The 13,318-nt window shown below is 39.5% G+C and overlaps 1 protein-coding gene across 3 annotated transcripts in view; it reads right to left on the bottom strand.

The window, feature by feature from the left end:
- The window catches only part of LOC102292079 (syntaxin-1A), an 83,194-nt gene that overhangs the window by 13,744 nt on the left and 56,132 nt on the right, over positions 1-13,318 (bottom strand). For all 3 annotated transcript variants that reach the window (XR_006054770.1, XM_005929940.3, XM_005929939.3), the window contains exons 4-6: positions 10,643-10,717; positions 6,043-6,116; positions 5,383-5,491 (exon numbers count right to left, since the gene is read on the bottom strand). Coding sequence is in view for 2 of the 3 variants with exons in the window: in XM_005929940.3 (XP_005930002.1) it covers positions 5,383-5,491; positions 6,043-6,116; positions 10,643-10,717 (258 nt within the window). In the remaining variant the exon portion in view is untranslated. The remainder of the gene's footprint in view (positions 1-5,382; positions 5,492-6,042; positions 6,117-10,642; positions 10,718-13,318) is intronic.

The raw sequence follows: 13,318 nt of genomic DNA, 5'->3' as shown, positions 1-13,318 counted from the left end.
CACACACACACACACACACACACACACACACACACACACACACACGTTCCTCATAGTTTTTTGTTTTAAGCCATGACAGTCTCTGAGGGAGGCTCTTAGCTGTTACCATGGAGACCTAAACCCTGAGAAGCCTAATATGAAGCCAAGAAGTCTCACTTCACCCATGGTGTTTATGGGCTATTAAATCATTGATACTATGTTGCTACCAGTAACAGCATTATTTCATTTCCATTGTTATATAACACAAATCAAGCGAGACCCTCCAGAAGCAGAGAGAAATGGCAAATTGCACAACCAGGCACAAGAACAAGAAGTGTAATTTTCTAGTACATTTTGCCGATCTGCACCCATGTAAAGGAGATCGATCTCTTTTGTTCCCTAGGCAGGTATGTGGCGTACATCTCTGTCTTTTCCGCTGGCGTTGCAAGCGCGCTCCTCCTAAGCTAAAAGAGCGTCCACTGAGAAATAAAACACAACAATCAAATGTCAAAGAGACCCTGCAATGCCTGTGACCAACATCCACTCCACCCTGCTGGCCTGGCCTCTCTGCTCACTGCTGCAAAATAATGGAAGCAAAATAGCATATCAAAATATGCATTCTCAATCAATAGTAAACTAAAATGCAAACACAGTGGATTAAACTCATATCAAAGTGCTTTAAAAGATTAGCTGAAATTCCATGGGTTAGTTCAGCATTTGTAAAATGCACTCACTTGCTGTCTTGCAAGAAATAGTAAAGATTTATATTTCTCTAATATTCAGCTTTTGAATATGAAAACATACTGTATTAGCTGAGCATGAATCCTAAAATCAGAAAACAGAGCCTGTCTCTTCCTTAAAAGTATAAAACTGGATAACCTAAAGGTTTAAAATCACTAACAAATTAATTCTTACTCTTTTTCTAGTGAAAAGAGTGAAGTAAAGGCCACCGTGGACCCAGAATGACGTGGACCCAGCTGAAGAGAACGGTCCAGAACAGAGTCCGTTGGCGCGATGTTGTTGCAGCCCTATGCTCCACCAGGAGTCTACAGGCTTGACGATGATTTAAGTGAAAATAGCATACAGTTTTATGGTTTTAATAATGTGTCTCCGATACATTAAAACTGTTTGAGTTCAGGTCTGAAAACCAAAAATTGTATTCATCAATCATTCATTTTCTTTCACTTATCCATTTCAGGGTTGCGGTTGGCCTGGAGCCTAACCCAGCGGGGTAAACCCTAGACATGTACCACAGGCCTAACAAGAAACACACAGCCATTCACATCTAAGATCAACTTAAAGTCACCAATCAATCTAACATGCATGTGTTCACACAGTCCCAAAGAGTTCCTGAAGTAAAAGTCATGGGGAGAATATGCAAACTCCACACAGAAATGTTGCATAACTCAAAAACGTCTTGCTGTGAGGCAATGGGGCTAAACACCACAACACACAGCGGTGTTGCCCAAATTTTATTGATAGAGATAAAATTCCAGAAGAATAGATGTATAGAAATGCATTTTTATTAGAAATGATGCATCTAGATCTATTTAGGACTTTATTTAGGACATTATAAGGTACTCAAAAAAATTCTGACAACAAATCTGTGGAGCAAACACCAAAGACGGCAGTTAAAGGAGATGATAAGTGTTTTCATGCACTGACATGAGTGCACAGCTGAGGTTCACGGCTGTTGTCGCAGATAAATCTAACACTTGAGGCAAAGATACACATGAGTAAATGTATTGTTTTATGGGTTTATTGTAGCCTTCACATAACTTGACATGACAGGCGTTTTTGCGGGACGAGCCAGAAACACTAAACACCACCAATACTACCAATTTTGCTCATTTGTAAAAGACATAGGAAAGAAGAACATAAGGATGATAAGAAGTTATGAACCTTGTTTCAAAGCAAGAAAGCTGTTCTCAATTACCCGAAATAACTTCTCGGCACTGTTACTAATAGCAGCTTTCTTGAAGCTTTGCTTCAAGAAAGACTTTTTTAGAGTCACTGTTGATCAGGGGCAAAAATGTTGTCTGGACAACAACGTGTTTACATGACAGTGTACCTTTCCTGTTTTCTTTTTCATGCATGTACCCAGCGGGTTTGAGTAGGAGTGAACAGGAAAGGGGATGAGCAGCAGAGGGAACATCAATACTCAGTCTGACAGAGCAGACTGTTTCCCTCTGTGTGACACACTCTCATTGATTCACAGACGTGCACACATACACATGTCAAAGGTGTAGGCACAACAGAAAAAGGCCACTTGCTACATCACCCTAAATGATTTAAACAGTGTTAGATTCAACTATTATGGACTTCTTCTCATTCTTAAATCCCTAAACTCCAAGTCCGTCTTTATTTCATACTGATGATTTCCCGATCTTTCTTTCCATCTCTGTGCTCTCTCTCTGTAACTAATCCCTTCCTTGACGACAGGTGAGATCAACTAAGGCCTCCTGTGACTCCACCAGCTGACAAATCAAATCCAAATGGATCTAGATGAGCTCAAGGAAAAAGTGAGTCACATGCGTGTGTTTAACTTCACTAGTGGATTTCCGTTGTTCTTTTTTGCGCACGGTTGTTGTTGTTGTAGTCTACATATATTGGGTGGAGCTCACGCATACAGACTGGTTGCATGTGTCCATCTAAACTGACAGATGGCCAGAGGAAATGACATCTATACCAAGCGCCGTGCAACATAACTGCCCTTGCTCTCCTCTGCTCTTGCTATTACATGAGTCACTGTCTCTGGATGCTCGTGTGCATGTGTGTTTTTATAAAGGTGACTCTATCATGATTGTTAGGGGCAGCTGGCACAGTGCGGTCTGCCAGGATGCTGTGTCAGAGGCCATGCGAGGTGCCTGGTCCAGGAGCCCAGTGCCTACAGCTAATACCTGTCAAATCACATTACACATACAGCGTGTCACGAGTGAGATGAGCTCAGATCTGAGCTGCAGCAACCTGGCATGTGCATGCATATGGGTGTGGGTGTTGGTGATCTATGTGTTTTGGAAAGTGGTTTCAGTGTGAGGGTGGTTGTTTTGGTACACTACACAAAACAATTCAAAATAAAATATGGGTGTGGGAAACTGAAATTTCTCTCTAAACAAAATTAAGAAAAGACTGCATTTTGTAGTCTTTTCTCCACAAGTGTTACTGATGATTCTGTGGGATGATAATGGTTGGACACACTCTCCAATTTGTATTGTTTTATGTGTGCGTGTGTGTGTTCAAGTTTAAGCTGAAGACATTCAAATGCGACTTTGAGAGTGAATAAACTGAATATATTTATAAATTAAACTTGAATGTCAGCCCAGCTGAGCGAATGTTCTATGAATAACGATGTGCTGGAAGCTGTTGGAGCAGCTGCGAGATGTTGCGATGATGAAGTTTTCCTCCTGCTGGAATTTTTTTTTAAAAAGCAGAAACCTTGAAAACAGAAAATGTCAAAAGAACCTGCGCCTAGAATTACAACGCTTCTCGCTACACAAGTTTCTCTGATTGAATTTGATCAAGTCAATCAATTGAGGTTTGAGGGGTCATAGTGTGTGGTAAACAGTGTGCAGAAATACTAAAGCTCTTTCAAAAATGGTGAATACACCTCAAGTCTGCACACAGTGGCAGAAAATGGGTACAGTAGCACAGCTGGATGGTAGATGACTTTAAATACCATCCAAAGTAACAGGTGCGCAAGAGTGGCAAGCAAGAAGGTGGAGGAAGGGTAGAGTGTGTGGAGGCGAGTGTCAGGAGTGATTTGTGACAGAAAGATAACAGCAACAGTAACAGTGTGTGCAAGATGGTGACACCTGCTATGATCGATGTTTTATAGATGGTGGCGCTGATAAAAACACAGGAGGTCTGGCTGGAGGTAACAGACCTAAAGATGCTAAGATTTTCACTAGCAGTGGCCAGATAATTAGAAATGAGTGCATGAGAGGGATAACTCAGGTTAACAATTGTTGAGACATATTTAAAGACACAAGGTTGAGATGGTTTGGACATGGTCAGCGAAGAGATGGTGGATGCACGGGGCAACTGATGCTGAGCTGTTAAGCAGGAGGAGAAGATGACCACAGAGAAAGTTCACAGATGTAGTGAAGGAGGTCATGCAGACTGTTGGTGTGGCAAAGGATACCAGGAATAGAATGACGTTCCGCATCCACACTATTGTTTTCATTCATTTTCACAGAGTTGTGCGTCCACAATGGCCAAAAACACTTACGTTCCAGTACTGCGCATGCGTGAAGTGCAAGATGTTGAGGAAAAGCAGTGAATTTTTTAAATGGACTAACAATGAGGTGGAGTTGTTGCTGCGAGTAACACAAAAGTACAACGTTGGAAAAGCGAGTGAGAGTTAAAGAATTTGAAGAAAAGCTATCTAAATGTACAAACTAATATTAGTCTTTAATAGGGCTGTCAAAATTGAGAGCAAACATAACAACTGATGTACAATGCCCTCCGCTATCTTAGTTTAATTGGTCACATGACTACATCACATGACTAAAATGTGTCATCGTTTTCGAAAAGGCTCCTGGTTCGCTGTACACACTGCGTCGCGAAAGCGGCGCTTTCAAATGAACGTTTTCAAAAAGCTCTGTTTTCCTTGACCAAAAACGCCGTCTCAGTGTGGATGGAAGGCCAAAACGGAGAGAAAAATATGCATTTTCAAACGAAAACGTTTTAGTGTGGACATGGCCTAAGGCACATTATCTGCTGTGGTGACCCCAAAAAGGGAGCAGCTGAAGGAAGAATAAGAAGGAGGAGTGCGTCACCGCCAACTGAGACCCTCTCTGTGCCTGTGTGGGTCCTCCAAGGCTTCTCTAGCTTCTTCCCATAGTCCAAAAAAAATGCATGTTAGGTTAATTGGTTATTGTATATTGATGTAGGTGTGAATGTAGGCATGAATGTTGCTTTAGGCCCCAGTGCCAGCAGGGATAAGCTCCATCTCCCCTACGCTGGATAAACAGTTCAGGAAAAAAAGGATGCAGATCTCATTTTTAGCCTAATTAACATGAATTCAACATCTGAGCAATAAGAGGGAGGACAGATATGAAGAGGACGATGCTTGGCCTGAGGATAAAACACATGCTAGGAAATGTGGGAAAAGTGATTATGACAGCCTTTTTTTGGACAGAGATGACTAAAGCTGACCATTTTGTTCACAGTGTAGCAACAGCACACCTACACAAGAGTTAGATGTTATACTGTACGATAAGAGGGTGTGTTCTAGGTGGGATCAGACAAACCAGATAGAAAATACAAATTAGAACAACAATTAAGATGTTTTTATCTGGGCTATGAAAATAGATGTAGATGTTCTGAATCGGTGCAGTGTTCACACAGGTACAGTCACAGTTTGAGGGGTGGCGGTGGCTTTAGTCTCCTGGGTCTACTCACTAATCTCCAGCTGTCTCTGAATGCGTCCCTTGCAGCGCTCCCTGTAGTCCGACTGAGTGGTGTTGTATTCTGACATCACCTCGACAAATTTACGGGACAGTGTGGAGTGCTGCAGAGACAAGGAGAAACAACAAACCACTTCACCTGAGTCCGACTGATGCTGGCGCCAGACAGTAAATAAGAGAAGTAAGAATAAAGTCAATGCTACGTGAACAGGAGTGTAGCAGTGTACCAACTGCATATTACACACTAATTACATGCAAATGCACCATGTTCAGAATGGAAATAGGACAAATAGGCCCAACAAGTATACTCAAAGCAGTGAGTATAATACTATACTATGAATACTAACAGGAACACTTGATATTTTCATGTGCTGTTTGATAGACACCATTAATCCACATTGTAATGGGAGGAGGTAATGGAGGAACCTCTCACATGTGAGTTTTATTTGTGATTACGGTTAGAGTTGGGGGTTTGAATGCCATGATGTCATCATCTGTGAAGTTGTCTCATCTTTGCTGATTGTCTGAGAGAAATCCAGCGATGTCCTCACAGAGTGGGGAGGGTGTTAACTAAAGTACTTAAATATGGCTCACCGTCATGCAGTAAGATGCAACTGGAGCACAGCTGTGATTCTTCTGCTTCCCTGAACTGTACCTGTGTTTTACGTATCCTCAGGTCGGCCGATGACCTGTTCTGCCCCTCCTCTTGCTCAATGGTTTGTTGGATACCTGGGCAAATGCACAAAAGTACACATTTGATCAACAGACAGCTGCTCTCTTTGAATAAAGCCTCCAATGCTGCTGTCTGCCTGTAGAGATTAATTAAATCATACACAACGTACAGATTAGATGAATTAACAAAGATACCAATGATTTAGCTGTTCAGTAGTAGTGAAAATAAGGGTACGAATCCGTTGATGATACCAGAGGAAAGACGAGGAGGTTAATAAAAATCAAAAATGAACTGTAACCACGAGAGCAGAACTGTGCTCGCAAATCCTCATGGTACTCTGCTAAATAGATTATGAGGAACGGCAGTTCATTTTGTGTGCAGATCTGGCATTTTGTCCTGAGGCTAGAGCAAGAAGAACGGTCCAGAGGTTATTAAAAATACAAGAATTCAATATCTGGAGACCACAAACATACACATCCAAATTTATTAGAAATCCAGCTATTTGTTTTTGAGATACCGTGTTACAAGGTGGACAAGGGAAAGGATGAACTGTTACAAGAGGAAAGGCTAGGAGGTCAAATCATAATCAATAACACTCTGGAGGCTGTGAATTTTTTACCGCATTCGGTCAATGCTTGTGAAGCTGGGAGTGAAAGTGCTGGACACTTTGTCAATAGGGGAATCAAATTCTAATTCAACACCTGTAATCAAGAGGATGTGATCTATGATCTATGTATTAAACTATAATTATAACCCGGGGGTGGTTATTATATCTACGTATAATAATGTAGTAATGCACCAAGATTGCCATACATGCATGACACAAAGATTAACTAATCATACGTCAAATCAGTCACTCAGATGAATAATTGATGATGTGGAAGAAGCAGTGACTATTAAGAAATTCATCAAGGTACAAATTACTGGGGTGACTGTTCCCGTTCTAGTTTTCCAGTGACATGTTAGTGTGTAATAGTCACTTTTTCTTGGCTGCTTCTTCGCTGTCACACATCAGGAAGATGCTGCCGAGCATAATAACGTAAATGAAAGGCCATCAGAGGCCACGGGAAGTACTGTTGCTGAAATATACAGAGATGTAGCTTTCATTTAAATCCAGTTTTTCATTTAAGATGGGATTGGATGGCTGATGAAGGCTGCTACACCTTCATGGACACATCTTACAGTGAGATGTGCAGCTACACCTGACTTGTTACTGTAAGGGTCTGTGCTCGTTTCTATTTATACACACAGCTTCAGTATAACAAACTATCACAGCTCATAGGGTGTTAAAAACATGATAACTCATAATAAATTACTTGCTTTCAGGATCTCTGAAAAACGTGTACATTTAACATCCATTTATCGATCGGTCTTGATCGATTCAGCCACTGGGGATGCTTCCTTTTTGCCAATTAACTACAACTGTGTATTATTTGGAAAACCCAGACAGGCTAGAGGAGTTGCTTTATTTATTTAACACAATAATTGGTTGTGTCACAAAGGAGACATTGTATTTTAATTGTTCCAGGAAAATCCACGATGGGTTTTTGATTTACTTTAACATAATCAGTATTGTGCATCATTTAGAAATCATTTCAAATTGGATTTTTGCCTTGAATGTGTTTCCAAAACCACTGAGAGCATGATTAAATCCACTCTTTGAGCTTGTTAAGTCTGTGTCTTCACAGTGCCAGGCTGCGCTCAGTACAACCTAAGAGTATTTATAACTCTAGGCACATATAGCTAATTAGGTACATCTTGTCCACAGCACAGAAAACGATCCTTTGCTTCACTACTCATACAAGTTTTTTCTTAATAAATAGTTTAGGTGCATGAAAATAAACCACTAGCACAAATATAAGAGGTCCTCAACAGCCAAAGCAGACTGTATATGCAGTACTCAATGCAGTATTGGTATTGTGAAATTAAAAATCTTCATTAATACTATAATTTCCCATATTTATTCTTAACTGGAAAGCTATTTAAAAAGGCATTTGGTACATTTACCAGTTTTCTAGGAGGTACAAAGAATTCACTTTTTAATTGTCTTATTTTTCAATTTTGCTATTTTGATGCTTAAACCTACTTATTTGAATTCTTGGTATTTCTTGAAGTAAACTTTCTTTAAAACTAAGTGAACAATTGACCTCACGAGTCTCTCTAAAGCAAAAATAAGCTGCAGTCACCTTACAACCAATTAAAAATAAATAAATCAGTGGTTGCCTGGTGATTCCGGTATTTTGTTATGTTGTTGTGATTATGCTGATGATAAAATGCCAGATTCAAACAACTGCTTCAAATAAATAAATAAAAAACTGCATTGAGCCAGTTGTCTTGACTTCCACAAGTGCTTGCCTGCAGAACTTCAGCAGCGATTAATATAATAACTTTATGTTCATTTTGATTTACCAAAATGACCATAATTCAAAAAGACCAAGATCGACCTCTGAACCATCTGTTGTCTGTTTGCAAAGACATTTTGAATTATTCATAATGGTTAAAGAATACACATGAAATACAGTGGAGAAAATAATTATTTGGTCGTCTGCTGAATTTGTAGTTTTGATCACTTACAAAGAAATTTTTATAGTAGTTTCATTATAATGGAGGGAGACATAATATCAGAAAAAACACATTACATAAAATATATAGATTGAATTGCATGTCATTGATTGAAATGAGTATTTGATCCTGAAGCAAAACAGGTGGAGAACACTTTGTTGCTGAACACAGCGGTAAGCTGTTTAATTGTTCTTGGTCATCAGGTTTGCACAGATTTCAGGAGGGATTTTGATTCACTCCTCTTTACAGAAACTCTAAATCCTTTAGATTTCTGCTGTTTCAACCCCCCAAACAGATTTTCTACCGACTGAGGTCTGGAGACTGGAAAGCTCACGCCATGACCTCAAAGTGCTTCTTATTTAGCCACTCCATTGTAGCCTTGAAGACATGTTTTCAGTCTTTGTCATGCTGTGTAATCAATGGTGTCCTGGGTGACTGTGGTTCCAACTGCTTGTAGATCATGAATAAACTCCTCTGGTGTAGTTTTGTGCTGACCCACCACTTTTCTCATGATCATCCTGACCCCATGACCCATGAGGGCAACTGATGGTCATTTTATATTTATTCCATTTCCAAATTATTGCACCAACAGCTGTCAATGTCAATTCAATTTTATTTATATAGTGTTCACTAAGCTTCTTGCTGATGGTATTTTAGCCCATTCCAGCCTTATGCAGGTCTACAATCTTGTACCTGATGTCCTTTGACGGCTATTTGATGTTGCTCATGGTGGTGAAGAGGTCAGGACAGGTGTGCTTTATGCACATAATGAGTTGATTCACTGATTCTGATTTGTATGCTACATCTATGCTAGCCTGAGTTCTCGCAAGGTAGGAGGGGATCAAATACTTATTTCACTGAACAGCATGGAAATCAATTTCTAACTTTTATGTGTTGTTTTTTCTGTGTTTTTGGTCAATATTCTGTCTCTCTCCAATAAAATGAAACTATCATAAAAATTAGAGACTGCTAATTCCAGCGAGCAAACTGAGCAAGGGGTTCAAATAATTATTTCTCCTACTATACTGCTGTTGCTCCCTCTTCAGGATCCATCATAGGGTGCACTCTGAGGTCACTCAGTGAAACACACAGAAAGCAGCAACACAAAGGTATCCTGTGGCATCAAATGACGTGAACTGGAGTGACACAGTGGACTGTGATGCAAGGCCTGGTCTGCCTGACAGCACTTTGTCAAGCGTGTGCCTCCCGATACATATATGTATGCTTATCATTGTGTCTCCAGGCTGTAGGCATGCCAGATGAAGGATAAGGCAATCATCTTCTAGTTCTGTGCACCGAAGTATATATTTATCTTCCTTTAATACAGAGTATACCGTTTCTTTACTGAATCTATGAGTGTAAACCAAGTCATTTGTCAGCTGCCAAATGCTATACAGTTCACTGTCTCATTATGTCTCGCTTGTTACCATCTCGCCGATCCTAAGAAAGTACCAGGACCACGAGATAAACCACTGTGCACACATATAATAAACAGCGCAAGAAAATTATTTTACATGGTCATTAACCAGTTAATTGGTCTCTAATGTATGAAATTAAGATATTCAGTTTGCTAACACATTGAAAATGCTTGTCAGAATCTCTATAGTCCCATGTTGGCAGTCCAAAGCCTTCATTTTTCAGTTTACAGTGATGTAAGTCAAGGAAAAGCTGCAAAATCTGAGAAACTGCAACCTTAAAATATTTCAGACTTTTTGCTTAAAAAAAAAAGAGATAGAAATTAAACATTTTACTCCTGGTAGTTTCATAAACAGTTATTAAAAAATTCCTCACATCCTTGTAGACAATAAAACAATTTTGAGCATTTATTACATAAAAATCCTGTCATACTCAAAAGTGCAATAATTTTTGGATGCCAATCAGAGTTTTGGGAACCAACTGGTCACTAATTCTCAGAACAAGGCACATTTAAATAAATTAAACAAATGCAAAAAAGTTGAAGCAGCATAGAAAATAATAGTAGCGGCTCTGGCAGGCGAAAAGAGAAAGAAAGTATACCCACTCTTTAACTTGGAGCGTACTTTATTGGCCAACTTCTTGATGTCTGCCATAAGATCCTCAAGTTCAGCTTTAGTTTCTGAGAGGAGATGAGACAAAAAGGAGAGGATGTGTTAGTGGATTACATACTAACTCAGCCAAACACATAAACCACTGGGAAATACGATTTCACAGGCACCGACTCCATACTGACACACAGGAAGTGTCGCTCCCAACAGAGACGAACATTCATCACTTTCAGTCCACAGCAGCACAATTCATCCTTCTTAATGCTTCTTTTCTATAGGGAGTAACTACATCCTCCCTTTTCTCTTGCAGTCTTTCGTCTTCTTTCCAGGTTTACACTGTTAAATATTCACATTTATATTATAGAGACACAAAGATACAGATCAATGAGTGTGGAGCCGGTGCAGAGCCAAAGAGTGGCAGGACCACTACAAGCTAAAGAATGGCCACACAAATAGTGGTGGAGACGCTAAGGGGCTTGCACATGTTAACTGCAATAGGTACCGTTTCTTTTTTCTTCTTCCTACAGAGCACTGCCATGAAGAAAAATCAAGCCATTAGTTTGTGTGCCAAAGTAAGTAATGATCTTGTCCTGGTCCTACAAAGTTTCCTACTTTGACCTCTGGTGAGGACAAAGATGTGATCGTAGCAATAAGTCAAATCATGATGGATGAAAAATCTGGCCTACAACAAGATGAATTTAGTATATTTTAGTATATACTGTATAAATTTGATATAGATGATGGAGTTACTAATACATTTAAAATCTCTGCCGGCAGTTTGTACTGATCGTTTAATACGTAGAAAATGTTCAAATGGAGAAAACAGCGGGTACTAGAACTGGAACAACTGGTGTAGCTTTGATCAACGATGAAGACTTGAAACATTTGCTAGTTTCAGGTCAAATCAGTATAATATGTTATAGGAAACAGGGAAAAAGGTAAAAATTTCTCTTGTCACACCTTCCCAATGCTGGCTAGTCATTAGATTGCCTTGGCAACAGGCATAACCTACCGTCTTTACTGTGCTACTCTAAATTTTCTGAACCCTCAACAGTAGCCTAAGTGTATGATAATCAGACACATTTTTACATTCAAATGTTTACAAGAGGGACCAAAGATGGCATCATTTGCTGAAGAGAGTGAGGGTCTTGGAACAGGGCACTCATGAGGATTCACAGAAAGGAAAGGTCAGCACTAAGTGGAGAGCATAAAGAAAAAAAGAATGATGCCTTCACCCCTCTATCCAGCCATCCATGGGCATGTTTAACACTTTATTTTGTGAGCACAAAGGAAGTTTTTCTCTTCAGTGAAACCTTCAAAAGTCAGCAGCAGTGAAGGGCCCACTCGAGTGCTTTCCATGTTTTGTTTTGTTTTTAATGATAAACTGAAGAACCAAATGTTGCCCATTATACTTTCATCTGAGGCAAACATTTTCATTTTGCTTCAGGTTATCACAAATGTGAAAAAGGCACTGGAAATACATTTTATTTTGTGTAGCAGTCAAATTTGTGGCTTTTTCCATGTAAAAGGGCCACTGAAGCATTAACCATTGCCTGTTTAAAGGCTGAATACATCCATTTACACTGAAGAGGATTCATCTTTTTTCATATATGGATCTACATTTTCTTATAAATGTGCAGAAGTGCATTTTCATAATTTTTTCCATGTGCATTCATCACCAACACAACCTCAATTAACCTCAATTTATTTAGGGCATGCTATTTCGTTGTTACAGTGAAATAATTGCATGGCCTCATATTAGAAAGTACGTGGTTAATCATTTGCTTTATGACAACGACGGCAGTGCAGGAAGTAGCAGGGAGATAATAACATTTACAGTGCTGTGAAAAAGTATTCGCTTCCTTCCTGGCTTCTTAGTTTTATGCATATTTATCACACTTAAATGTGTCAGATCATCAAACAGATGCTAAAATTTAGGAAAACATAACCTGAATAAATACAAAGTGCAGCTTTGAAAGCATTATTTCATTTATTAAAGGACAAAAAAGCTCTTCGATCTTACTTGACCCTGTGTGAAAAAGCACTTCCCTCCTAAACCAGATAAGAACTCCAATCAAGATCTGTGATAATTGTGAGTTTGTCACATCACTGTAGGAATTGTTGCCCAATGTCCTTTGGAGATTTTTTTTAAATTTCCGCCTCTGTGATGCCAAAAACAACCTGACCCATCAGGGCATGGACAGAACACCTCTGGCTTCATCTGGAAATACAAATCATTTGAGTCCCGCAAGTTGTTGTGCAGGACCTCTGCTGATGCTACTTGTTCTATTAACCTTCCCTAAAACGCTCAATAGGTCTGAGAACTTGACAGTTTGGAGGCCAAGTCAACAGCATCTTGGTATTTTGTATTTCTTTGTATTTCTTAGTTTTTGAAGTGTAGCAGGATGAAATGTGACAATGAAAACTGCCATTTCCATAAGTTTGGTACACATCCAAGCTTTATTGTGTTTACACAGGTGCATCCACTTACAGGCATCCACAGGAGCTGTTGCAAATTCCACTTAAATCTTCTTACAACTGCCCTAATGCAGATTAGTGTTAGCTTAAAAATGCTGTTTAAGGGTTAAAGTAAAGTGCTACCCATTGCTTCAATTTTCACTACGGAGGGGAGAAAAAAAAAAGTCAGAGAAAATGGAAAAGCTTTCACACAT

Source organism: Haplochromis burtoni, unplaced genomic scaffold (assembly GCF_018398535.1).
Source record: "Haplochromis burtoni strain Fernald_Lab_line unplaced genomic scaffold, NCSU_Asbu1 Contig_128, whole genome shotgun sequence".
Classification (NCBI taxonomy): Eukaryota; Metazoa; Chordata; class Actinopteri; order Cichliformes; family Cichlidae; genus Haplochromis; species Haplochromis burtoni.
The sequence above is the reverse complement of the archived record's forward strand: the minus strand, read 5'-3'. Positions and strand labels throughout refer to the sequence as shown.